This window comes from Arvicola amphibius, chromosome 8 (genome assembly GCF_903992535.2).
Source record: "Arvicola amphibius chromosome 8, mArvAmp1.2, whole genome shotgun sequence".
Lineage (NCBI taxonomy): Eukaryota > Metazoa > Chordata > Mammalia > Rodentia > Cricetidae > Arvicola > Arvicola amphibius.
The window spans coordinates 7,221,900-7,249,278 of NC_052054.1; the positions used below are offsets into that span (position 1 = coordinate 7,221,900).

General features: G+C 44.3%; 1 protein-coding gene across 4 annotated transcripts in view; it reads left to right on the plus strand.

Moving 5' to 3' along the window:
- The window catches only part of Prkn (parkin RBR E3 ubiquitin protein ligase), a 1,148,335-nt gene that overhangs the window by 594,523 nt on the left and 526,433 nt on the right, over positions 1-27,379 (plus strand). For all 4 annotated transcript variants that reach the window (XM_038339600.2, XM_038339601.2, XM_038339602.2 and 1 more), the window contains exon 6: positions 25,660-25,775. In XM_038339600.2, coding sequence (XP_038195528.1) covers positions 25,660-25,775 — 116 coding nt within the window. The remainder of the gene's footprint in view (positions 1-25,659; positions 25,776-27,379) is intronic.

A 27,379-nucleotide genomic window follows, 5' to 3' on the forward strand; every position in this document is an offset into this window, starting at 1 on the left:
AGGGGCAGAGGGAGGGGCAGTGGGAGTGGAAGGAGAGGGGCCGAGGGAGGCTCTCCCAAGGAGGCAGGAGGATGGCTGCGGGGGCGGGGGGATGCACAGTTGACTAATCAGGCTAGCCCACATGACGTGGAACTTGTACTCACAGTGGGAAGTCATCTAGTGGAGTGTAGGTAGGGAAGGTTGGGTCTAGGTTGTTGAGTGTTGAATTAGGTGTGTGTGGTTGGAAGACTCATAATTCCAAAGCAGCCTCAACTTACAGAGCAGGATTTCTGTCTGCCCCATTGTTTCCCCATATCCTAATGGAGAAGATGCTCTCAGCTTAGTCCTTGCGTTTCTGGAGTGACTACTGGGTGTCTGGAAATAATGCTGAGTGCCAACGAGGGAAGCAGGAGGCGCAGACATTAGACAGAGTGAAATCCTGCCAATAGACACATACAAGTTACTCCAAAGGTTCGGAAGCAAAGTCGCAGCCATGAGCTTGGTTCATCGTGTTCCAGTGGGACAGCTTTGCCGAGATGTGGTGGCCATGTTGGTAATCTCAAAGATCGGGTGTTCAAGGTCATCCTTGGCCTCATAGCAAGTTCAAGCCTGTCTGGGGTGGAAGGAAATTTTGTCTTAAAACAAAAATTAAACAACAAAACAGAAATAGCTATGTTTTAGTATAGTTTCCTGTATCTAATTCAGTTTAGTGATGTGACGGTTTAAAAGAAAATGGCCCCGAAGGGAGTGGCGCTACTAGGAGGTGTGGCTTTGTTGGAGTAGGTGTGGCCTTAGTGAAGGAAGTGTGTCACTGTGCAGGTGGGCTTTGAGGTCTCCTTTTGCTCAAGCTATGCTCAGTGTGGTGGACTGCTCACTTCCTGGTGCTTTTGGTTCACGATGTAGAACTCTCGGCTCCTTTTCCAGCACCGTGTCTGCCTACACGCCACCATGTCCCGCCCTGATGACAATGGGCAAAACCTCTGAAACTGTAAGCCACCCTATTAAATGTTTTCCTTTATTAGAGTTGCCATGGTCACATGGTGTTTCTTCACAACAATAGAAACCCTAAGACAAGTGGTGTGAACATGAGGCTAAATGTGAATAGATATCTATTGTTTTAGTTTTTTTGTCAGGCTTTAAAGTGCTTCAGTTGTGGACACGTGTATGGGATCCAGCCAATTTAGCAAACAGAAGTAATATGTTCTTTCGCTGTGCCATCTTCTACCCACATCCAGCTCCAGTGTTTGAAGTTCCATTCCCTCCTAAGAAGGTCAGATTTGCTCTATTGGCAAAGTCGCTGCAATTCAATACCTTGACTGCTCTAAAGCTGAAGAGGAAAAGCAAAGTGAGAAGAAGGGCTTTGATCTGAGTGCAGCCTTTCTTCTGTCAGCCAGGGGAGGGCTGGGCAGGGCAGGGGGCTGGGCCATTCACACAAGCAAGGAAGCCAGGGTTCCTTCCATATCTGATTCTCCCTCCTGCATCCCACAACAGTAGAGGAGAGGGGGTGAGGCAGGCGCAGGACTTACGTGAGAATTTCCTTCAACTGTTCAGCTCGAGTTGCTTAAAGAAAGTGACGGCAAGTCAACTTGATGCCTTGGGACACAGTGTGGCCCATCAGCTTATGTCCAGCCTTGTGGAGATTAGGGCCATTATCCTTCTTTTCTGGAGTGTTTCCAAAATTCCCAGCTTGGACAGCTTTCCTGAGAGTGCTGTCCAGCATCAGATGGTACCAACCCGGACTGCTCAAGTCAGATGCCCTCTTCTGACGCGTTTGGCATCTCTTGCTGTCTACTTTGTCTAATTCTTTTCATTAATTGTGTGACTTTTGACATTTTCCGTCCATGCATCGCTGGTGTGATGAGGGTCTTGCAGTGTTACCCAGGCTGGCCCCCACCTCACAATCCTTCTGCTTTGGCATCCTGAGTCTCTAGGGTAACAGCGCCAGCACACTCCACTGCTTCCTGATTTTACTGTGGCTGTTTATTTAACATGAAAGTCTGTACTATCATTTGTTTGTGGGAGGATTTATCCTATAATTTAAGAAACTATCATCCTGATCTTGATTTCAGGATTGCTTAATTCCTCTTCCAAGCAGATGTTCTACCTGGAACAAATGACATGCTCCTGCTGAAAAGAGAGCAAAGATGCTGAGTCGTGTTCCGTGAAGTCATACCCGTCTAAGTGGAGCATTACTGTCTTCAGCATTGGTTAACGGCTGGTTTATCTCACTCATCCCAACACCAGGAACATTTGCACGGAGCCCATTCTCTAGTCATAATCATGGAGAAATCTGAAGAGCAACTCACTGAGAGACCATGACCAGAAGATCTGTGGATGCTAGATGGCTTCCCCTGTGGATTCCAGCTGCTACTGTTCCGGTAGCATGGAGGTCTTGGTGCTGTTTCTACCACTACAAAAAATATCCAGCAGTGAGAGTGTAAGACTGAGTAGGGAAGGAGGAAGACACCCTTCAGTGTGACACACTTTGAAAGTATCCTAGCAGCACTCTGAAGCAGATAAGTTAAAAACAGACCCTGAGAAGTTAAGAAATACTCTATAATTTATACTCTTAATTTCAAACCAATCACTAAATTAACAACAACAACAACAAAAACTATAACTGGAAACCCAGGAAGAAAGATAAGATGCAGTTGCAAAAATAACAGAGAACATAAAAGATAAAAGAAAAAAATGATATATTGGGCAAGTGAAAAACAAGTAATAATATATAAACCTAAATCAAAATGTGTAATTAGTCACAGTGAATGCAAATGATCAGACAATCAAATCAATTAGGATGTACTCCAAATAATCAAGGGGATGCAGGAGACACAAATTATTATCAAAAGAAAAGGGCTATCACTACAGGTCCATGGACATCAAATGATAGCAGAAGGGTATTTGAACAGCTCTGTGTCTAGTACATTGATAACCTAGATGAAATGAATAATTACTAAAAAAATTGCTGATAAAATTCACTAAAGAAAAAGCATATATTTTGACTATGCTTATATTTATGGAGGATTCAGCATAAATGGAAAATAAGTTTTCAAAAGAGAAAACATCATTGGTAAGTTATGCCAGCCATTTAAAAATACCAGGCTACCATCTATCTATGGCCTCTTTCAGAAGAGGAATCTAAAGGAAGGCTACCAGCTGATCCTGTGACATCAGAATCACCTGAATACAAAAATCAGAGCCTTTACAAGAAAAAATTTAAAAGTAAAATACCTACAGACCAAAATCTCTCCTGAATACTGGTTAATAAAACCCCGAGCTTTAAAATAAATTAGCAAATGAAACCTGATAATATGTTAAAATAATAAGTCACAGTTCGCTGGAATTTATCTCATGTATGCAAATTTCAAAATTAGATAATATAATAATCCATCAGGGAACAAATTTATGAAAAATACATCTGATGTCAGAAGGTATGGTAGAAGACCTGACAGAATCTAACAATTCATGATAGCTGACATCACAGGTAATAGTAAGAAGCTAGAAATGACCTCGCTATAAGGGATCAAACTTGATGGCCCTTTCTTACTGCTTACGTTTGACACTGTTCTGTATGTCCTAGCACATGTTGGAAGACAATAAGAAAGGACACATAGCATTTGGAAGAAGGAAGGAAACTGTCATTATTCATAAATGTCATGGCTGCGCACATAGAAAATGCTTAAGATTGAAAAATCAGTGACTGGTGACTAGGAAGCTGTGTTTCAGAATATAAGGTTAATATAAAGTTAATTTATTTCCTACATGGACCAATGAATGAGAAAATCCTGAATTCAATGGACAGTATTTGTGTCAGCTACCCCCAAATGTAAGATTTGAGTCCACATCGAACAGTATACAAAATCAGTGTGAGAACATTATAAGAGAAATGACACTGGATAAATGAATACCCATGAGTACTGATAAGAAGATTCAATGTTGCCAAAACGACTGTTACTCCCACCTTGATCTACAGATTAAAATGTGAACCCCTAAACTCCAGTGAGTTATCCTGTAAATGTCAGGAACTTACTCTGGAGTTTATATGAAGGAGCAAATAACTCACAGTACTGAGAAAGAGCCACGTTGATGACTGACGCTATGCTATTTTAGGGCTTCCTATAAAGCTGTACAATCAGAAGGGTGGTAAGGCAGAAAGCGTACAGGAACTGTGCTAGGCTTAAACACGGCAACAAACTCCTAGTCACCAACAATATGTCGGCCTTGCATTAAGGGAAGAAATCAAAGCCCTCCCCATGGTATCATCTAACCAAGGCTGAACCCAGATTTGAATTCTCTACTTCATGCTCTCTCTGCCCTCTGCCCTCTGTCCTCTGTCCTCTGTCATCCGTTTGTCTGTCTGCTGCATGAGTCTGAAGCTGTGCCTCCCTGAAAGTTGTCTTATGAATCTGCCCCATCCCTGCCCCTGTGTCTAGCCCAGTGTGTCTGCACTGTGTATCTTTCTGAGTCTCTGTGTGTGTCTCCCTGACAAAGGGCTTGGCTGTCTCTTGTATTGAACAGCACAGAAAGCATCACATAAGGAAGGAATGAGGGATAGTTGGCAGAAATCTTGTAACAGAATTTTACAAGGGATTTAGTCACAGCCTCTACCTGACCCCCAGCTGAGCCAGGTAGCAAACACTATCACAAGCGTCATTGTTTGTCAAGCAACATCTCTTCTCTATGTTGCACTCAATACCTACGGGGGACATTCATTTTCTAAGACTGCTTTTAGTCTATTTGTTCTTTCCATAAAATGATTACCATAACACACATGCAAATACACATGAATAACTTTCAGATCAAGGACTTGGAAGAGTACATAATTTAAGATTACAGCCATGCATTAGTTTAGGCTGTAAAAGTTGATTACATTGGAAATCCAAGATGACTAAGGTTGATTGTAGCATTGTTCTCTTAAAGGCAAGTTGAACTAACAGCTGAGTACATAATGGGATTACAGCATGAAGTCTTAAGTAACACCAAGATGTATTTCTAACTTTGGCTGAGAGGTTCAGAAAAAGTCCCAATGTCTTAGAGTGTAGGAGATATGTCATATTATCTCATGGCTACAAGGAACAGTTCAATAAAGTGGAGCAGAGATCCTAGAACAATGGATCAAAGGACATTTGACAAACAGGAAGACAACACTATGAAATTATTACCTTTTTAGTAAATAGTGATGTAATAAGGAGACATACAGGCCAAAAACAGCCAAACAAGCAAAAACTAGACACACATCTTAAACATTTATGTAGAAGTTAAGTCAAAGGAATTATAGTCCTAAATACAGTGTGAAATCTAGAATTCTGAAAACTGGACATTGGAGAAAATCTCAGTGACTTTGGGCAAGGCAGTGACATTTTAGATGCAGCAAAGGCATCTTGATCTATGAAAGAAAAAATTGATAAATTAGACTTCCTTCTTTAAAACAAACAACAAACAAAAAACAACAACCAACTATTTTCTGTGAAGGGCACCATGAAGCAAATGAAAAGACAAGCCAGACTGAAAAACATTTAGAAAATATATATGTGATAAGGAATGGTTACACAAAATTTTAAATTTCAGCAATTAAAAAAATCAATAGTAACAAAACAAACAAGTTGATTTTAAAATGGAAGGACCGACCTAAGCAGACCTCTCACAAAAAAAGTCATATTATGCAAATATGGACATGAACAGAAGCTGAACATCTTCCGGGGAACAGGGGTATGAATTAAATTAAGATGCTACTACTCACCTAGTAAATCAGACAACAGTCAAAACATGGGTACCACCAAGTGCCAGGAGAATGTGCAGCCGTATCTACTCTCTCTCATTCGATGTTGTATTTGTTGAACACAAAGTGGTCCAGCCACTCAGGAGGACAATCTGGCATTCTCCTCCATGTGGGGTAACTAGTAACGCCTTGCTATTTATCTGCCTGTGTGTGGATAGCTGGAGAAGCCTTTTCATAATTTCCAAGACTGGGAGTAAGCAAGATGTCTTTCCATAGGTGAATGGACAAATAAGTGGGGAACTTTGGAACAATGGGCACGATGATTCAGTACTTAATAAGAAGTGGTAAATGATCCATCAGCCTGTGTGGAGGAATCATAAATGTGTATTACTGAATAAAACAAGCCAATCTGAAAACAGTGCATGGCATGCTTACTATATGGCCTTCTGAAGGAGAAAAAATAAGAGAGAGAGATTAAAATGTCCATTGGTTGTCAAGAGCTAGGGGGAGAGAACATGGGGAATTTTTAGAACAAGGAAGCTATACTAGAAGTTATTTTAATGGTGGGTATATGCCATTATATATCTGTTAAAACGCTTTGATCACTGAGTATGAGGCTCATTGTAAACTCTGGACCTTGGGTGATGACATGTCAGTGTAGATTTATGGATGGTCACAAAAGTATTGTGTTCCAGGGTACAATGTTAGTGGTGGTGGAGTCTGTGCACACGTGTATGGAGTCACAGTGTACAGTGTTAGTGTTAGAGGAGTCTGTGCACACATGTATGGAGGCACAGAGTACAATGTTAGCAGCAGCGGGGTCTGTGCACACATGTATGGAGGCACAGCGTACAATGTTAGCAGTGGAGGGGTCTGTGCACACGTGTATGGAGGCACAACATACAATGTTAGTGGTAGAGGAGTCTGTGCACACGTGTATGGAGGCACAGCATACAATGTTAGTGGTGGAGGGGTCTGTGTACACGTGTATGGAGGCACAGTGTACAATGTTAGTGGTAGAGGAGTCTGTGCACACGTGTATGGAAGCACAACATACAATGTTAGAGGTAGGGGAGTCTGTGCACACGTGTATGGAGGCACAGCGTACAATGTTAGTGGTGGAGGGGTCTGTGTACACATGTATGGAGGCACAGTGTACAATGTTAGTGGTAGAGGGGTCTGTGCACACGTGTATGGAGGCACAACGTACAATGTTAGTGGTAGAGGAGTCTGTGCACATGTGTATGGAGGCACAGTATACAATGTTAGTGGTGGAGGGGTCTGTGCCCATATGTATGGAGGCAGGATATATACCACAGCTCTTCCATACCTTCCACTTTTCCTAGGAATCTACAACTGCTCTAGCTATCCTGCCTATTAGAGACAGAGCAGAAGACTGAGGGTGGCAGCAAAATTAAGTTAGGTACTCAAGGGTATTGATAATTCAAACTTTAAGCAAGGTGTAAAAAATTAGACAAAATAGTATATAATATGTGGCTTATATATAAAACTCTAGAAAGTTAAACTTATAGCTACTGGAAGCAGAGAAGTGATTCTTCAGAGATGATATGGGAGAGATGTGGAAGGGGAAGAATCTGGGGGAAATCCAAGCAAACAGGGTTATAGGGCAGGTGTTCGTGTTGTGTCTGGGCTTGGGTGGTAGGTGCATGCACGTGTGTCTTGGTAATGTGGAAACCATAGACGGTATAGTCCAGTGGGCTTGCTCTGTTATCTTCCCAGTGTGGATGACAACAATGTCCCACCCCCAGCTTCCTTGTCAGATTTATCTCCGTCCACGCTGTCATTCTCTGTCAGTACTTGTGGGATGACATAGCTCATTCCAGCAAAGACGATGAAGGAGTTACTAGAAACACTGTCTGAGGTGAGGGCAGGGTACAGATATATACAAATAATTCTGTGTTGGAAGTGTTAACCTTTTCTTAAATCCACCAAGAATCTGCATATATTTCTCCCATCACTCTTGTGTTCAGAGCTCAAAATAAAATCAGATGGTTTCTGTTCTCAACGGCAAAAAGAACGATTGTGGGATTGTGAGAAAAATTGCCTAAGCAGGGCTTCTAATTCATCCTGCTCTTCTCTGGAAGCATCAGCTGACACCGTCAATCACTTACTTCCATTGCGTGATTTCCCAGAAGATCCCATTTATGCTCAGGCATTTTGAGGGGGCTGAAATACGCTAGAAATTGCTCCTTTGATAAATTTGTGCTGCATTTATTTACAAAGTGATTGGATTTGTCTTGCACTCTCTTTTATTTGGGGACCTTCCTGGAGCCCAGCACAGGCTTTGAACATTCTCTCGCTGGAGTGTGACTAAATGGTGGTAGTTAAGCGCTGTGGCCTCAGCAGAAAGGACAACTTAGCTAGGGAAGCACAGCCTGGGAAGAAAGGTACGACCATGACGTGCAGCCGCGTCTCACACACAACTGCTCTGCTGACAATGGCCTCTTAAGTTGTTTTTAGCCGTCAGACAGCTATGGCCATTTGACCAAACACATAAATGTATCTTTATGTGCAAATATATGGAGGTTTTTACGTGTGCTGCTAACATATTGTCCTTGTTTTTCTTAGAAGAGGTTTATAAACTACTAAGAAAACATGCTTTGGACCTGTTAGGAGGCACAGCCAAAGGAAGAGTTTTGAATCAGCCCTCCTTCAGAAATAGAGACTTATGACACATAACCTCATCAGTGTGCATGAGAAGTCAAGGCTGATTAAGTAGACATAAAATAGCAAGCTCCAGCCTTGCTTACCCACAGGTTATGACGAAGTGCTGTGGGAGCAGCTTCCTCTTCCAGTCTAAGCCAGTGAAACTTGTGCTTCCCCAAAACCTTCATAAAGAGAAACGAGACAAAATTATGTATTTAGAGGACTTGAGAATCACCATATAAATGTCCATTTCCATGTTATGTTAATGTAATCTATGTGTTTCTGGAATCCTCCTTCATTGTTATGTATAATTTCCTTCAGTTCTATTACTGTCACAGCGTTATGAAGGTCATCAAAGCTCATCATCGCTTGGCACACGTGTGTTTTAAGACATGAGCCTGGCCAACTATGAACAGGCATTTGGCCATCTTCTCGCAGATGGGCTTACAGAGAGCCAGCCAAGTCATGATATAGACTTTGAGCACCAGGTGTCGGCGATGGGAAATAAATGTTTATAGTCGAAAAATATTGACAACACTGTCCAAAGTCCGCTTGCATTACATAAATTTTGGTGTAGGGATGCTTATTTAGGTTGGTAATCGATGCCTTAATAAACCGTGGTCTTGAGAAAAAGGCAGGTTTGTGTATAGGGAGAGGAGGTGTCTGTCCTGAAGAGACAGACTAGTAAGAGCCTATTCTAATCCAGCACGTTCTGGGTGACAGAGGGAGCCACCTAACTGGGAAGGATTTTGAAAGAGTGTTCAGGGATGAGTTAAATAACTACAGGAGAGAAACTTGCTCATGTTATTAAGCCCCACGTCAGAAAAGGCACAGAGGCACCTCCTAAATCTGCCAGTGGTGAGCTCCATCCAGTCCGACTATTGAATAGCTGAGAAGCTCCCAGCAGACCAGGGTGTCATGGCAGAGCCCAGGTTCCTGGCTTCCTGCTCTAAGAAGGCCATAGTGTATACTCTAAGTGACATGAAACTGATTCCTAGGCTTATACCACAGTATAGAAATGTTTAGAAAGTTTTATGATTAATGATTGCATAGGTCTCTGTGGTTAAATTAATGCCATCAAATGCAATGAGTTAATAGAACAGAGCATGTCCAGGAACGAGAGTGATTGCCTGAATCTCAGTTTATTGTGTATTTCATACGTGCACTCGCTGTCATTAGAGGAATTAAAGTGAAGCTCACTCTTTTGTATGTGCAGAGGTAGACTAGGTTGTTAAGAGTTCTGGATCGGGGCTGGAGAGATGGCTCAGCGGTTAAGAGCACCGGCTGCTCTTCCAGAGGTCCTGAGTTCAATTCCTAGTACCCACATGGTGGCTCATGACCATCTACAATGGGATCTGATGCCCTCTTCTGACACGCAGGTGTACATGCGGAGTACTCATACATAAAATTAAATAAAGTTAAAAAAATTTAAAAAAAAAGAGTTCTGGATCGCTCTAATTATGAGCCACCACTGATGGAGTCCAGTGTCAGCCAGACACATCCTGGGCTTGGGTTGTTTCCGCCTGACTTCCTTTTGAAGTGTGATGGTTTAGATGCTTTTTTGGTGTTCGCTATATTACAACTCCCCCCACACCCCAGCTGATTTTTATAATCCAACCATAAACAGATCCTCCAAACTAACATTTGAGATCCCAAGCAAAGCACATTTCGTGGGAAGGTTATTTTTCATACTTCCAATTTTTCCTCCAAACATACTACCTAATGCTGAGTCGTGTTAAGTAGGAACTGTGAGCATTGGAGGCGCGGTTATGTTAAACAGCTGCCTTGGGTCATGAGAAATCTGAAAGATTTGATCTCCCAAGAGTTGATTTGCTCTCCAGGTGTCCACAGTCCTCCATGTATTGCCTGAGTATTACCTACAGCAGGCACACCAGCTTCATCACTGTAAGGAGCTGTAAGTCAGAATGAAGAAAGACGCTCTGTCAGCCACTGTTCATCACTGTGGCCAGATAAGAGAAAGGCAGTTTAAGGAGGAGGAGATCTGGTTTTGCTCCTGGTCTCAGAGATCTCAGTCCAGGGCTCTTGTTACCAGACAAGGTAGAACGTGATGGTGGTGAGCAGAGTGGCCAGGACACAGAATAATAGCTGGGCACAGCCACCTCCATGATCCAGTGCTTCCCAAATTGTCATCACCCGGGAGTCAATGGCAGTTCCCAAACCTTAAACTAACATGAGCCTTTTGGGAACTTTTCATATCAAACCATAACAGATGGAAAAATTTAAGTTTGAGGAACCATTACAAGTTATTCTTTTCAATCTATCAATGACATTTTGGCAAACCAGCCAAAACGGAATGAATGAACGAAATCTCACAGAAAGTGCATACCCCTGTTGGCTTGAGGAAGCACATAGGGACCTTTATTTACACAGACTTGGGTTGGTGCTGATACAGCAAGCCAGGCAGGCAGTGTGCGCATGCAGCACGGGACAGGCCTCTGCTTCCCAGGGGAGGTTCACGGGGTCCTTTCTGGGGAGGAACCCTGGGCGGTAGTTATGTAACCCACCTTGTTTTAACAAGTCACTCATAGCTGTGGGTGTAGAGCTCAACCACAGAGAGTTTTCCAGGCATGTGTGGGGTCCTAGGTTCAACCCCTATGGGACTGAAAAGCAGAATCCAAGGTAACCAGCCACAGGGTACTCCAGCATGAAGACCACCTTCCTGAGAAGCAGGCGTTTTTCCTGATCTAAGCCCTGGTCACTTGACTTGGTCTTCTATCCTTCTCCTAGTGAATTATTTTTCTGTGTCAGCTATTGAGTGTAGCCTGTGCTCAGACTCTCTGAGGCTATGCATCCTTACACCTCTCTTTCCCTCTTGTCCCGACCAGGTCCAGTGCATGCGGGGAGCTTGGGAACAGGGTTCCTCCATGACCTCAGCAGAGGGATGCTCAGGCTAGGCTGGGTTCAGCTGACTCAAGTGCAGACTGCTTCTCACTGTGGCTTTTGTTTTGGTATTGGCATTAGTGTCAGCTGCCTTTCCCTTGAGACCTAAAAGGGGGTGAGTTCCTTTAAACAATGCAAATAAAAAGAAATGCATTAAGAGAATAAATCGATCGTTTTTTTTCTTCCAGTTTCACTTTGCTAAAATGATTAATCTGACTTTTCCCCCTGTGAATTGTTCCAGAAAATGTTCTATACACATTAGAAAAATATATTAGAAAAATCTATACGTGGAAGGGTGTTTTAATTTTTTTAAAGTAACATTCCCTATTTCGCTACAACACTTTCCCTTGCAATAGCAACCCCGCAAATCTTCCCAGATCAATGCGCGGTGCGGCACACTTTCTCACTGTGACAGATGCAGGACCATCCACAACACACCTGCTGGGCACAGCCCCCCTCACCGCTTTCCCTTTTAGCCCTACAGATTACACTGCAGCTTTGTATCCAGCTTATTACCCACCAGCACCGCTGTCTTGTTAATATGAATAATGCTAAAACAGCACGAGCATTTAAAGTTCTCTTTACACTGTCAGATTGCTTTCCAGAGGGATGGGAGAGAGCAGTCGTGAGACTGGGCGTCTCTGATCGCATCGTGTATGGAAACGCTGCAGTGTGTTTATCAGCCAGCATCCCTGAGAGCGAGTAGAGGGAAGATAGATTTTCTTGTTCTCTCATCTTGGATTGCCATCTCACATCCCTTGGTATTGATTTAGATGGTTTTCTATTTCTCAAATTAATTGGCAATACTTTTTTGAAATGGGCATATGGACTACATATTCTGTAAATATTTTTGTCTTTTTTCCCGGGTTTTTAAATACTTTTACGTGTTTTTTGAGATTTTCATACATCATGAGGCAACTTTTAATCATATGCACATTATCCTGGTTGGTTTGTGTCACAAGGTAGAGTTACATGGGAAAAGGAACCTCACCCGAGACAATACCTTCATCAGATTGGCCTCTGGGACATTTTCTTGATTAATGGTTGTTATTGGAGGTCCCAGCCCACCACCACCTCTAGCACCACCACCCCTCGCAGGTGGCCCGGGTTGTATCACAAAGCAGGCTCAACAAACTGTGGGGAGCAGACGGTAAGGAGCTTTCTATGGCCTCTTCCTGCTGCCTGGTTCCTACCTGAGTTCCTGCTCCGACTTCCCTCCAGAGTGGACTGTAAACTAGAAGGGAAAATGAACCCTTCCCCTCCCAAGTTGCTTTTGGTCAAGGTCTCTATTAGAACAATAGAAACCTAAACAGACACAGCTTCTGACTCTTCTTTCCAACTCCTCCCTGACCGCCCCCCACCATTCCTCCCAGTTTCATGTATATGTGTATATGTCCACTGTATATAAAACACTAAATGAACCTACCTATACCCACTGGATCCATTTGGTGTTTCCCACATGCACATGAGCATGAGGTCATCTACTGACATGGGGTCTTCCCTACCAGAGGCAACGCTCAGAAAAAAAGTAAGATTCTTCCTCACCTAACAGCCAACCACTGTCAGTAGCTCCTATGCTAGGGGTAAGGACTCCTGCCCCTCCCTTCCATGATGGAGCGCTAGCTGGTTGATGCTGTGCAGGCATTCAATTCCAGAGGGCACCGCTTCTCTCCAGTCTTCTCCAACCTTTGGTTCCTACAATATTCCTGCCACCTTTTCCACAATGTCTGTGAGCCTCGAGGGGGAAGGAATGCAATGTAAATGTCCCTTTGTGGCTGAGAACTGCACAGGCACCTGTTCTCTCTGTGCTTTGGCTGGTCATGACTCTGTGTCAGCCACCTGCCACTGTGTTGCTGAGTTTTTAGAAGTCCAAACTGTTTCCCCTGGTTAGAGATTTTCTCGGTTTGCGTCTGTCCTCATCTCTCCCATCACCTGCCTCACAAGTCTATGTGAACTGCTACCTGTCTCTGTTGCCTAGGGTTGTTGTTGTTTTTTTTTTATATATATAATTAAACCTTTTGGAATCTTTCTCAATATTTAGATATTCAATCTGTCTGTAATTTTGCATGTTGATAAATGGCCAAATTATTCACTAGGGTCTCTGGCTCTCACTTGTACCTGACCCCTTTGTCCATCACCCTCCTTTCTCCTAGAACTGGAAAGTTCCAGGCCATATTTTAAGTTCATAGGAATGACAGGAGTGTTTGCCCCTCTGTTCTGTCTGTTAACTCATTTGCACATTTTTTGTGCAAACACTGAGTTTCCTTCCTGGCCTGTGATAGTCACACGTTACCATGAGCTCCAGTGCCTGCTAGCGGGTCACCCTGGCACTGCTTACTACTTTCACCTCTTGTGAACGCTCATGCGTGCATTTTTTGTATATTTCTATTTTTAAATCTTGACACCCTAGGTCTCCACTGTGGCTTGCATCAAAGTTCTAAACCAAGGTGAGGGCAGAGATGAGGTCGTGGTCCCTGCGTATCTCACAGGACTTGCTTCTTCATCCGCTCACCTTCATTTCAAAATGCTCTTAGTAGGGCTTTTGCCTTTACTCTTAAATGGGCCTATTAGCATTTATGGGTTTTGTCTGTATTATAAATGAATTTCTTGCTATTCCATTTCTAACTGGACTTTTTTAGGGAGATCAATTTTTACTAGAGAGTTTGCATCTAGCTGCCTAAATTTTTTTCATTAATCTTCATAACTTTTCATCGAGTCCTTAGGTCTTTCAGCTGTAACCTAGTGTCATCTGGAAATGAGGATAAATCTATCCTATATTTAACGCAAATGATATGTACTGTTTTCTTACTCAGTAGTGGATAATAACATTAGCAGTGGCATTCTTGTTCAAAGCCTGGCTATTCTAACTTTGTGCAAAGGGACATTTTCAGATTTGTTTACCTTTTCGGTGGTGGGGGAAGCAGCAGTGTCTTCTGCTCTGGCTTGCACTGGCAATACCACAGAACTTCCTTTGTCTGGTTGGATGCTTCACACTGATTCTGGTGTCTTCCGTCCTTCACACCGCCGTGCACACTCCCATGTCTGTAATTCTGCTCTCACCATTTCCCCTGGATTAGTAAGTCTTTTCTGCTCTCAGTCTTGTCTGTTTTTGTTTGCTTTGTTTTTGAGTTTTTAATTGAATGTTTAGAATTCATCAATTATATTCTTGAATTGCGTCTCAACCTGATTGACACATTTTGTTTTAACCCCATTATGTTTCCTGAAGAGTTCCCTTTAGATAAAAACAAAAGCAGCTCCTCAGCCATTCACAGTGAACCCCACCTCTGTCTGCAGGAAGGGGAGAGATAGACAGCCCTCCTGGTAAGAGCATGAGCCTGTCTAGGAGACACCTCCCTGATGCTGATGCTGCTCACACCCCACCCCCAGAACCATGTAACCATGGTAACCATGGCCAGGACAGAGGGCTACTGGCTTGCATTTGCCCATCAGCCATTACTTTGTTCTGTTTGGTGTAGACACCTCTGCTACTGGGCTATGTGGTGCCGTACAGTTAAGGCTGTCCACTTTTGTTTGTTTAGCTGCTAGGAGAGCTAGAGACATTCACATTAATTTAGCAGCCACCCCTATGACCAAGAAACCAATTCTCCCTCATTTATCTGCTTAAAATAACAAAAAAAAAACAAAAAAACAGGTGGTATTAATCACGGAGCTGCTGAAATGTTCCCAGGCCATGGAAAATGAGCATCTATATGTAGTATATAAACACACATACACATACATGGCCTATAAATACAATGGCTAATTGAGATTTTAATTCTTCCCCTTGTAGTTGGTTATACTGACATAAAAAAAAAAAAATCCCATTCGTTGGAATGTTTCCTTCCCAGTTTTACTGATCTGAGCGTTCGTGGCTGTGAATCATTCACAGGTAAACTTAGGAATGACTCATTCCCTTCTTCCTCTCCTAATGGAGAAATGAAGCAGAGCAGGAGGATGAGCAAAGGAGAGTAATGTCAGAGAACGCGCTTGCCCGCGCCTGCTTTCTTCTGGGCAGAATGTTTATGGCCGAACGTACTGCCTGCAATAAAGAAAACAGGAATAAAAAAGAACTTTAAATTCTACTTGCCAAAGAAACAAGGACTTTTGAGGAGGGAAAAAGTTTAGATTGCAAGTCTGGAGTCGTTTAAAATCTTTTAAAGCTAGGGTATTTTTTATTGCTCAATATTTCTCATCGCTTTTAGCCAAAAACAAGTCATTTTTTTGGTGAATTGTTACTACTAAAAGGTATGTTTCTCTTACGCTTTCTGTGCCTAGATTAAACACCAAAGACACTGTGGCCTCTATCCCCATGCCTCTGCAGTAATACAATGACAGCATCATTCTGCCACCACTGGGTCAGAAAGCAGGAGGCTGACTTCCAAATAGGAACAGTGGGGTTCAGATGCTCAGGGGAAATAACGGGGAAAGATTACAGATAGCCTTGGACTCCCCCAGATCAGGACCATCCCTCCACTCAGTTTCCTGCCTCCAGAATCTTCTTTCTCATTCCTCACACCAGTTGGACACGCCCATTCCTCCCCACCCCTTGAATATGTGACAGTCACAGACTCTGTGCAGCCATGAAGAAGCTGGGCTTTCATGTCCTTTGCTCTCAGCTCCACAGACATCACCACTCCAAAACAGGAGCCTTGAACATTGCATGTAGAAATAACTAGTACCCAGTTCTGCAAGACCTAGGAACGTCTCCCTTGCCAAGGACACTGAAGGGCAGCAAGACAAAGGCCTAATAACACCCAAGGGTTGGGAATACAGAATAGGTAGAGAAAGTGAAGTACAGCAGACTTTTGAAGGAAAACTAGAGCCAGGGGCTGGCCTCCTAGCTGGCCTAAGAAGGGTAACTAGGACAGAAAGATATGGCGGAAGTGTCAGAAGGCTTCCAAGACCTTGCTCAAGGCTAGTGTGCTTGTTCCTAATGATTACTGAGAATGCGACATGATTAAACAGCTCCTTAGCATCATCTGCCATTGTTGATTAGAATAATGGGTGTTTTCTCTTTGCACATTTAGAAATAAATATGAAATAACTGCCAACTTCTAGAGTCTGCCTGGAGAATACTCAGGCTATAACTCATCCTGGGAGGATGAGTCATAGTAAATTTTCAAAATTATGACCTGTCTCGTCAGTTCTTGCTGGTTGTTAGCAGCTCACAGATATTTGTTTATAAACCCTCTTCTAGAGGTCAAATCCCGCAACAAAATGGAAAATCGGTGGCAGGAAATTACAAATGGAAATACTCCGTTTAAACACTCAAAATTGTTTAACATCATATTTTATTTATCAGGGAACAAGAGCTGGCTAACTGTGAGACAGCAAAGGTCATAGATGCTGTTGTGTTCTTGCAGGCTGATGTGTTAGGGGAGCTTGTGAAATCTTTAGCTTCTAAAAGAGATCAAGACCAGCACGGATAATGGATGTTATATCTCACGGTCTGAAAGGAGAGCCATGTTGGGTGTATATGCTGAGATGTACCAATAGGAGTCATTGTCTTGTCAAGACTAGTAGCAGTCGCTGGTATTTCAGGACAGTGATGGACATCCAGGGAATTGATTCCATGCTGGAGCAACTGACTAATAAATTGAATCAGCTCTTGGGTAGGAGGAGAGGCTGCTGCATTGTGGGAAGTTAAGTTATTCTCCTGAGATGAGAAGCTCTCATGGTATTTACTTTCATCACAAGACCAGATACTGAGAAGGAAAATGGCTTTACTTTGGCTCCTGTTTCCTGAGGTTCCAGCCCACGGTCAGTCATTACAAGTGTTGGGTGGAACTCATCTGCTTACCTCTTGTCTAGGATGCAAAGGAGGAAAAAAAAGTAAAGCAGTCAGGACAACCAACATCAAAGCTTAAAGACTTTCCACTAGACCCAGGGCTGTTTCCGGACAGAAGGCGTTTACCGCATGGATTTGGGAAACACTTAGCATTCAAGGGCCCCACACTTCGTGGTTCCGATCCCCAGCAAAGTTCTTACTTACCTCTGTGCTTCCATTGCTTCTTTCCTTCTCCTTTTGGTGAATGAACCATGACTTAAGGACTCAAGACCAGTATTCTGTGAGAAAAAAAGATGTCTCCCATCCTGCCCTGGGGACCCATCGGGCCCTCTCCCCACAGCTCAGAGCTGAAGCATGTGTGTGGCCTTTGCTGTGCTCCCGTTAGAACAAACGTTGGTTAGGTGTCTTTTCTCTCAGCTCTTCTTGTCTTTCGAGAACTTTATTTACCTGTGTATCCCTAGACCCTAATCCAGGGCTAAGGATAGAAAAAAAATCATGATTATTTCCTGAAAAGTAAAGAGTGGGGAACATAACCATAGAAGAGAACAATCACTCAAGGAAGGGAAGAGTAGACTAGCTGGGGAAGCATCTGGCTTAACTGGACTCAGACTACAAATGATTTCTTAGGTCTTCTTCTCCCTTTCCCTCCCCCCCCCCCCCACCTTCCTGCTCCCCTTCCTCCTCCTGAGACCGGGCTGTAGTTGTCAAATGGGTGTCTCCGTGTGGTCCCATGACAGAGGTTACTGTAGTTTGATCTAGAAGTCCATCACCTGAACTAAAGAGGGAGCGTGGATGAAGAACCATTTTAAGTGTGTGTTAGGAATTCCCCTGAGCGGGGAATGAGAATATTTCTTTCCATCTGAACAAAGCCATAACGTCAGTTAACGAGATTCCTTCCCTGATGTGTTCTATAAGGGCCAGTCGTGACCCATTTGCCTCTGAGGAGTCACTGCGAACATCCTTAAGTGGCCTTGCTTTATTTTCAGAGCAATAAATGTGAAAGCAAGGTGGCAGTGTGTGGAACCTACTGACACTTAATGCTCACAGTTCAGGGGCAGAGGGGCTGGTTTTCAGTCGGCCTTCACGTGGGCGGGTGCCTGCATTTCCACCATCTATCTGTGGCATGAGCAGTTAGTGAAGGGAAATGCATGGGTTTATTTGTAGAGATGGATAGTGTTCGAGGTAGTTTGTTTAGACTGAGCTAAATATGGCCAAGCAACTAATCAAATGACTACATTTGTACTTTAAAGCTCATGCTACTGGATTAGGGAGAATTTTAGATAAATTATATCAGAGAGTCATCATCAGATATGTATTACTCTGGAGGTAGCGTATTTTGAATTTTCAAATGTCTGCATATCTTATAAACATTATGTAACTCATGCATTTCAACCCTAAAAGATCTCCAGACTTGCTATACTCTTATTTTCTTTTGAAAGTCAGCAATGGTGTGGTAAAAAGTTTCAGTGTTCACACCAAGTAGGTCAAGTCAGGACTTGGCATAATTGCAGGCCAGGTCATTTCTGCGTTTCACATAATTTCAACTTCAGTGCCAAATGTTGAGGACAGACGCATTTAAGTCTCCAGACCCCTTTAGATTGTGAAAATTCCCTCCGATTTGACGTTGCCTCCTCTTCTTTGGCCAAGGAAGCAGGCCTGGCTTATACTCTGAACTGTGCTTGCTAATGGACAGACGAGGCTTGAGACCCAGCGAAACCTCACTGGTGTAGCGATGACTGGGGTGTCAGCCTGACATTACAACACCATCACAGAGAGCTGTGAACTGGGTTCCGTCTGTATAGACCTCTCCCTCTATAAATGCCTTGGCTGCATGACTGCATGCCTGCCTGCCTCCAGGAGGGGGTGGGGGAGAGGGGTGTCTGGGAATCACAGAGGTCCCAGAAGCCTTGGCAAGAAGTGATGCTGACAAGCAGCGGTAACCGCCGACTCAGCAGATCTAATGCGGTTGTAAGGTTTCGTGGGAGAGAATTGATTTTCTTTCCCGCATCAGCCCTGCACATCATCTAAAGGCTTTGCTCACATCTTATTAAGAGAAAACAAACTTACAACTGAACATGATAAGGGACTCATTAACTTTTTAGATTTGATTTGTTAAACTAGGTGTAGCCTGATTTTAAAACTAGCTTTGCTAAATTAATGAAGTCTTAGAATTTTACAATCTAACATCTTGCATAGTTATTTCAAGACTGCTATATATGTCATTACTGGGTTTATATGACACCGAGTAAGCCCACCATTTCTGGGCAAAAGTCACACAATGATGTGGTTTCAGTATAGACAAGCTAGGTAGTGTTCCGAGCGTCGCTATGCTAGACGAATGTATCCGAGTTCCAGTACATGTGGCACGTTTTATCTCAGGTGACAGTCGGGCTTTATTACCAGACACAGTGAGACTTCTGTGGCTCATAAGGCAGTGCCGGACTTTGTGCGAAGGTGGAGGTGGAGCACTTGGCTAGCACACCAGCGTCTGAGAAGAGGAATCAGGGATGTCTACTGCTCTTGTAAAGTCGGAAGGCTTAGATCCGTGAGAGTGTTCTCCAGAGAGGCGCTTGTCTGAAGTTAGGGACCGTGAGAACATCCTGGGCAGTTATAAAGATATTAACTTAGGTCTTGAGTAAGCACTGACTGTGGCCTGGTCTCCCTGGTTAATCCCATTAGTTCCTTTTTTCATAAGTCTAGTCCAGTTTACTCAGTCGGCCACACTCCACTCACACAAGGGCGTTCCTGCAGTCAGACAGGGAAGCGAATCTCAAAAAGAGGTGAGAATGAAAACCCGGGCAGATTGACGTTGGCAACCTGGGTCAGACTTCGAGGAGTCTAATACCAGGTGGTTCGTTGTCAGGATGTTTAAACAGGCAGCAGTTTAAACAGGAAAGGTTTCCAGGCAGCAGTCAGTGCAATCAGTCCAATTCCAGGTCCAGTTAAGATGTGACCATGTAGAGCCTCCTTTACAAAGTACACGCGACCATGACGGTAGACTCTAGTGTGGTCTCTGGGCGATAGCATCGAGGGCAGAAGACCATAAAATACCTGGGACATCTCCCCTAAGGATTGGTGACTATATTAGGGAAGAGTTGGCTTCTTAATTATTAATTAATTAATTAATTCTGGGGATTTGGGGTGAAGTCTGCCTCCACAGATTGCAAAAAGGTCTCCAGGTAATTGACAAATGCCACCCCAACCTTTTGGGCAGGAAAGCAGGTTTTTTATCTCCTCCATTGAGAATAGGTTCCTTTGCCGGGTGGTGGTGGCGCACGCCTTTAATCCCAGCACTCGGGAGGCAGAGGCAGGCGGATCTCTGTGAGTTCGAGGCCAGCCTGGTCTACAAGAGCTAGGTCCAGGACAGGCTCTAAAAAAGCTGCAGAGAAACCCTGTCTTGAAAAAAAAAACCAAAAAAAAAAAGAGAATAGGTTCCTTTGTGTTTACCCTTTCTGGCTTCCCCAGTGATATGTGAGCACTCCCGCCCAGCAACACTCACATACCTATAAGATGTGCTACGAGGCAATATATGTGTGCACTTTGTTTTTCTCTAATGGGAGCCGATCAGGAAGTCATCATTGACAAGGAACAAAAGTTGGGAGTCTTCCACCTCACAGACTGACCCTCTTCAGTATGGTCTGTCAGTCACCTCTGCTTCCACGGCCTTCCTTTCTTCTTCTCTGTGTCTCTGTCTGACTCTGGAAGATGGCAGCTCTCAATGACCCCTACTTTGTTCAGGCAGGTGACAAGAAGCATAGGGAAGGCAGAAGCTGGAGACTAGGGACAGCTGCCCTTACATGTGGGACTTATTTCCCACAGGTACTGGCCCTTCCCGGTCCCTGGTCCAGTCATTCAGTCCGAAGCAGAGCCAAGATGAACCAGCCACATTCTCATCTGTCCTCCAAGACTAGGTGGTAGTTGCCCATACATGAGGCTAAACCAAGGGTTACTGGGTTCTCTCTTCAGTGTTTCTGTGCATTCCACACACACCATTAATCCTGCCCCTTAGCACTGAGTCCCCTCAGTTGAACCATGCTTCCTTAGCAGGATTGTAACCCTGAAGAGGTTAGGCACAAACCATGCTATTGTTTCGACCTTCCCTGTGAAACATGGGCTCCCTCCTATTTTACTAATAGAAAAGTGAGTTCTCCTTTTGTGGATTTCATTAAAACAGAGTTGGAGACTGAGCTAGGACTTAGCTTTTGTACAGATAGATGGCATTTTATGTGGAAGCATGATTGGCAAACAATATAGAATTTTAAATTTAGGCTTTTCAATAAAATTATTAGAAGATTCGTGGAGAAATGAGAAGACAGCCCTTGCTTATATTTTACTCAGGTTTGAATGAGCTGGGGAAGAAAGGCTTTAGAGCCATTTGCTGGTTATTTTTCCAGTAAGTGAGGACCCATCAAATAGTCCTTGGGTTGATGGAGTAGCTGCAGATCCTATAAGCTTTGGCACAGCTGGGTTCCTAGTCCTCCACACAGCTGGTTTGTATTCTGGTGGCTGCAGTTTGCTTCTGTCTGTGAAGGGCAGTGCTCAGGAAAAGAGATAATATAACTAGGGAGTGAGCAGTAGGTGCCCACTAGACACTCATTGGACCCTTGAGCTGCAGACCCAGATTTTCCCTCGTGAGTGGACACTAACCATTAGGGTGTGAACTGGGTAGAGGAGCAGCTATCTCCTCAGTCTTGAATAGGAAGTCAGGTGAACACCAGAATTCACGGAGAATGAACGGCCGCAGCCTCCTGCTGGGCAGGGTCAAGGGTAAGCAGACAGTAAATAGCCAAGGCCTAGAGGAAGATGGTTTTGTGGGATCCAGAGTGTTTGTTCAATGGTACAAAGGCAGAGCACGGTGGTGATACATTCAGCGGAGCTGCGGTATAAATCCAAGAACTGCTTTTAAGGGCTTGTTTTTCTCAGGCTCGCTCTTATTTATTTCTTTTTAATAGTTTGACTATTGTCTGGAAACTGGAAAAAAATAGCCAATCATTGCCACGGATTTTAGCTTCTTGGGTAATAAAGACTTCCAGAAGTGTGTACGTGGATCTCAGTGGAAGAGCCATTAGGTGAAGGAATTCAGTTTGCTACCAACACGGCCAGTCATTTATTTGTGAGGCTGCCTTTGTGGGATGAGGGAAGAATTTGCCCACAGAACCAGGCTGCTGTGAGATTCCCTTCTGTCGGTAAATTCTCAGAGACACCCAGGGTGGTGGTCTGGAAAAGCCTCCTCCGACTCCACTGATGGGTTTGCCCAACTGTTGTTGTTTGGTTGGTATTGAATGTAGACAGGAAAGCTTCAGCCCACTGACTGCAGAGAAGAGGGACCAACTAGACCAGGCTGCTGCTAATTAGCCCATAAGAAAGGACATTTGCACTGCTGGGAGACAGTGCTGGCCTCTCACTTCTCCTCACCTCAAGAGAGAGCCATTAACTACCCTTTGTCTTGGACCATCTTTGCAGGAAAATGCTAATGACCTTGGAAGAGGAAGCTAATGTCTCCCTCCAGAGCAAAAGGCAGCTTTGCTAATTATCCTGAATAATAAAGACAATGCCCCCTTCAGTAGCAAAGGAAGGCTTCCTCAGAGCTCCTCAGAAAGTTCTTAGTTCCCTGAGCTCCCCCTCAGCTGCCTGCCACCACTGTAGAGTGGGGCTCTTGGCTGGGCCCACCCACCGCTCCGGGCCTTGTCCATTGTCTTCTGCCCGCATCCATGGTGGGGAGGCAGATGAAGTGGGCAGCTGCATGCTAGGCAAAACCCTGGGTGTTTCCCAGTTCTTAGTAGTCACGCTATAGAAAATCCACCATTTGCAAACATTGGTAGAGAATGTGCTGGAATTATACTTCATATGCAGAGCTAGAATTTTTTATGTTAGTTTTATGATACCATTTGAATTAACAGAATTTTAAAAAAATCTTTAAATGTGAACTATTGTCTATAAACATCTACCCCCAGTGATAAGGGTTTTTGGCTTTTATATGGCTGAGTTTCATATAGTGTTAGAACAATTTTGTGATTTGTTATCTAAGTGTCTACCAGTAGGTTTTTGCAAGCTAAGAAAAAATATAAATGCTTTCTATGTATCTATATATAAGAAACATCCTCGATGTTCCTGCCAACTCAGCTCTTTGGAGGGAACTGCTTTATGTTAGAGATGAGGATTTTTTTCCCTCATGCCTGCAAAGGGCAGTGGGAGACAGCCCAGTCTGTTCCACAGGTCAACCATGTCTTCAAACCTTTTGTTTATGTGGCCAGGTATAGTTTTAATCTTTTTCTCAATGTCCTTTGATTGACCTTGAAGGATCTGGAGCATTTCGAGTGGTTGAGGGAAAAGTGTTGTCTGTGGTGGTTTGGGTGGGAGTGGCCCCCTAAGCACATACATGGTCATTAGGCAGCGGCACCACTTGATACGTATTAGGAGGTCATGGCCTTGTGGGAAGAAGTATTTCACTGAGGGTGGGCTCTGGAGTTTCTAAAGCTCAAGCCAGGCCCAGTGTCTCTTTCATCCCGCTGCCCCGGGATCAGGATGTAAACCTCTCACCTTCTGCAGCACCTTGTCTGCAGCTAGGCTTCCTGCTGTGATGATACTGACCCCGTGAAACCTCTAAAATTATAGGCCAGCCCCAATTAAATACTTCCCTTTTATAAGAGCTGCCTTGGTCATGGTGTCTCTTCACAGCAGTTGAACACAATGTGCAGAAAAGGAAAGCAATCGGCCATATAGTATCTATAATGAGGCAGTGAGGACTTGGACACATGCACTGGACCCGCAGGCACCCTGAACTTGAACCCAGCTTTTAGAGTGAATCTGCACACCCGTTCAGTCCATTGAGGTGCTTAATGGCTCGTGACCCAGGCAGAATCCAACTTGCCACATATCCTGTAAACCGAGTTGTATTAAGAGTAGTCACTTCTGCCACCCGTGCCATCTGTGCCTCACACGTCATCTCTGGATGCAATGCCAAGGAGAGAAATGCAAGGAAAACCTTCTAGCCCACAAAGTAGAAATGCTTCCTGTGTCACATCTGGAGCATCCCGTAAGAGCTAACTGATATCAGGTCCACGGTTAAGAGGGAAGATGTCATTCACGAATACATCATTTAGGTAATCTTTCCCTGCAGAAAATCTGGGATTCCATAGAGGGCCAGAGACAAGGAGCAGCGTGACCACTGACCCAACAGAAAATCTGGGATTCCATAGAAGGCCAGAGACAAGGAGCAGCGTGACCACTGACCCAACACAAAGAAGGAGCCTGAGAGGAAATGTGAGAATTAGGGACGAAGAAGCTGAGTGAGAAGAGAGCTGGTGGAGGCAGGAGAGAACGCCCTAAAATACTCGCGTGTGTTGGGGGACACAGCTGGGAAAGGAGATAAAAAAACAAGGGATCCAACTTATTTGAGCATCCAGCTGCCAACCGTTGGGGCTGGCCAGTCGGACCTCAGGGTGAGCTGTGAGTTCCACTGGGAAGGTGCGCATTGTCCTCCCCTCCAGGGCTACCTGCCTAATAGCTGTGCTGTGCACTTCCTTGTTCCTTTTCTTATTGTTGCAACAGAATTGCTGACAAAGCCACCTAAGAGGGAACTGTGTGTCCCCGAACGGTGTGTGGTGAGTCCTTCCCAGTGGGAAAGCTGTGGTTGCAGGCCTCTGAGGCAGTGGCTCACATCTTCCCCACAGTCAAGGGGCAGAGTGACTAAGGCTGACTCTGCTTGCGTTCTCCTTTCTATTCAGCCTGGATCTCAGCTTGTGGGATGGGGTCAGCCACACTATCTCCTAGGTAATGCTAGATGGGTCCTATCAAGCTGGTGATCAATATTACGTGTCAAAGCACTTATGACCCTGAGTCCTCTGGCTCCCCGGATCCTTCACTAAGTACACATGCTTCTGTTGTAAGGCTGCATGCAAGGTGACCATGCAGAGAAGGCCCCGGGGTCTTTTGGATGCTCAGGGTATTACTGACCAGTAAGTTCTGCACCAGACGAGGTGACCATGCAGAAAAGGCCCAGGGTTCTCCAGGATGCTCAGGATATAATTGACCAGTTAGTTCTGCACCAGACAAGGTGACCATGCAGAGAAGGCCCCGGGGTCTTCTGGATGCTCAGGGTATTACTGAACAGTTAGTTCTGTACCAGATGAGGTGACCATGCAGAGAAGGCCTGGGGGTCTCCAGGATACTCAGGATATTACTGACCAGTTACTTCCACAACAGATAAGGTGACCATGCAGAGAAGGCCCTGGATTCTCCAGGATGCTCAGGATATTACTGACCAGTTACTTCCACAACAGACAAGGTGACCATGCAGAGAAGGCCCTGGATTATCCAGGATGCTCAGGATATTACGGACCAGTTAGTCCCACACCAGACAAGGTGACCATGCAGAGAAGGCCCGGGGTTCTCCCGGATGCTCAGGGTACTTCTGACCAGTTCTGCACCAGACAAGGCTGTTCTTTCCTTCCAAAAGCCAATGGTGATTTCTTCCCTACTCATACCTAGTGACAGAGTTCTTCTCTTGCCCTCAAATGATTGTTCACTGAAAAAAATGTTTGGAAAAGGATAAATAACCAGGCAAGATCCATATGTGTGATTATTTTTTCCCTCATTCTTCCAGGAATTTTTCTTTAAATGTGGAGCACACCCAACCTCTGACAAGGATACATCCGTAGCCTTGAACCTGATCACCACTAACAGCCGCAGCATCACCTGCATAGCGTGCACAGATGTCAGGTAAGGCTCTTGGGGGCAGGCCCGCCATGCCCTGCTGTCCAGCCTCCTTCCTCGGATGCCTCTCCGGGTGCACATCTATTTCTGCGATGCCACCAAATCTGCACATATCTTACTGTGGTAAACTTATGTACAGTGCCAATTGCTTGGATTAGTTAAGTAGACAAATATGAGCCTGAAACTATGTGAGACGAAACACCTAAACATAGTGTAATCTGAGTTCGTCCAGAAATGTAAACTCATTAATATCAGTAAGCTTTAAACTATGATGTGAATTAGGGATGGAGTAACAATTTATGAAAACCACTTATTCTTGCTATCTTTTCCATACACGTGAGTTACTTCACATAGCTGTCGGCATTTGTATGGGGGCTTCTGTTACAGTCCTGTAGCCGAAGGAAATCATGCAGTTGATTCTGGGCCCAGTTAGTTCAAACCCAGTGGATAAAGGAAAGAAAGATGTGGAAACCGTGATGGAGGGAGTGCAGCGGAGTCAGGCAGGAGAAACGGAACCTCCTGGATCTGCAGTGGAAGCAGAGGAAAGCAAAAGTCCTGCTCATTGCCGATGCATAGGATAAACAAGGCAGCTTTGGCGTTTCCTGAAGTTAGCTCAGAAACTCAGGTTGCAAGGGTGGGGAACTCAGTCTCAACTAGAAAGAATGTTTTAATCACATGCCCAAATGGGTCACTGAATAAAATCCCCCAAACCTCTTGTTCCATGCTTTTAGGCAAAAACAGACACTTCTGTGTTTCTGCTCCTCAGTCTTTGGGACTGAATGAGATGGCCCTTTGAATTTGCTTTATGATTTCCTGACTTGGTCTTCCCATCCTTTGCTAGTTTTGAGTTTTAAAACTGGCTAAACGAAGCCTAAGTATTTTTAGCAACAGTTGTTGACTGAACTGTCTCCACCACCACGTTTTCCTTGCTTCTGGTGTTTAGCCACTGCTCTGGCAGGAAATGCCACAACAGTGCCCACACACTGCAGTGTTTCTCACCTGCCTTTGGCACGGTGAATGCCGCACATGGAAAGCCCTTTCAAAGGACAAAACAATGTTTCCAGCATTTCAGGAAAGAGTCAGCCAGTTCTACAAAGGATGGCTCACCTTCAATAGCAACAAGTAATTAAAATCACCTTTTGGTTTCTCAAAGGAAAAAATATCAAAACATTCATTTTTCTGTAAGTTGAGCACAGCCTACCAGCAGCATTGACAAAGATGGAGTTGGGATGTGAGGGAGGGGAGCGGAGAGATGGCTCAGTGATTGAGAGCATTTGCTGCTCTTCCAGGGAACCTGAGTTCAGTTCCCAGCACCCACATGGCAGCTCAAACCACCCCTAACTCTAGTGCCAGGGGTTCTGACACCCGCTTCTAGTCTCTGAGGGTACCAATACACACACGTGACACGTACACACATTCACACTCACACACGTGCACACACATAGATATAAATAATGTGAAAGAGACTTATGCTGTCTGATAGTGAGCACTGCCCTCTCATCCCCTTGGTATTAATGACAGACAACCATCTTTAGGACAAAGTTAGCCACCTCCAAAATACTTGGAGAGATCAATGTTGGAAAAATTATGTTGTTAAAATAAAAATTTTC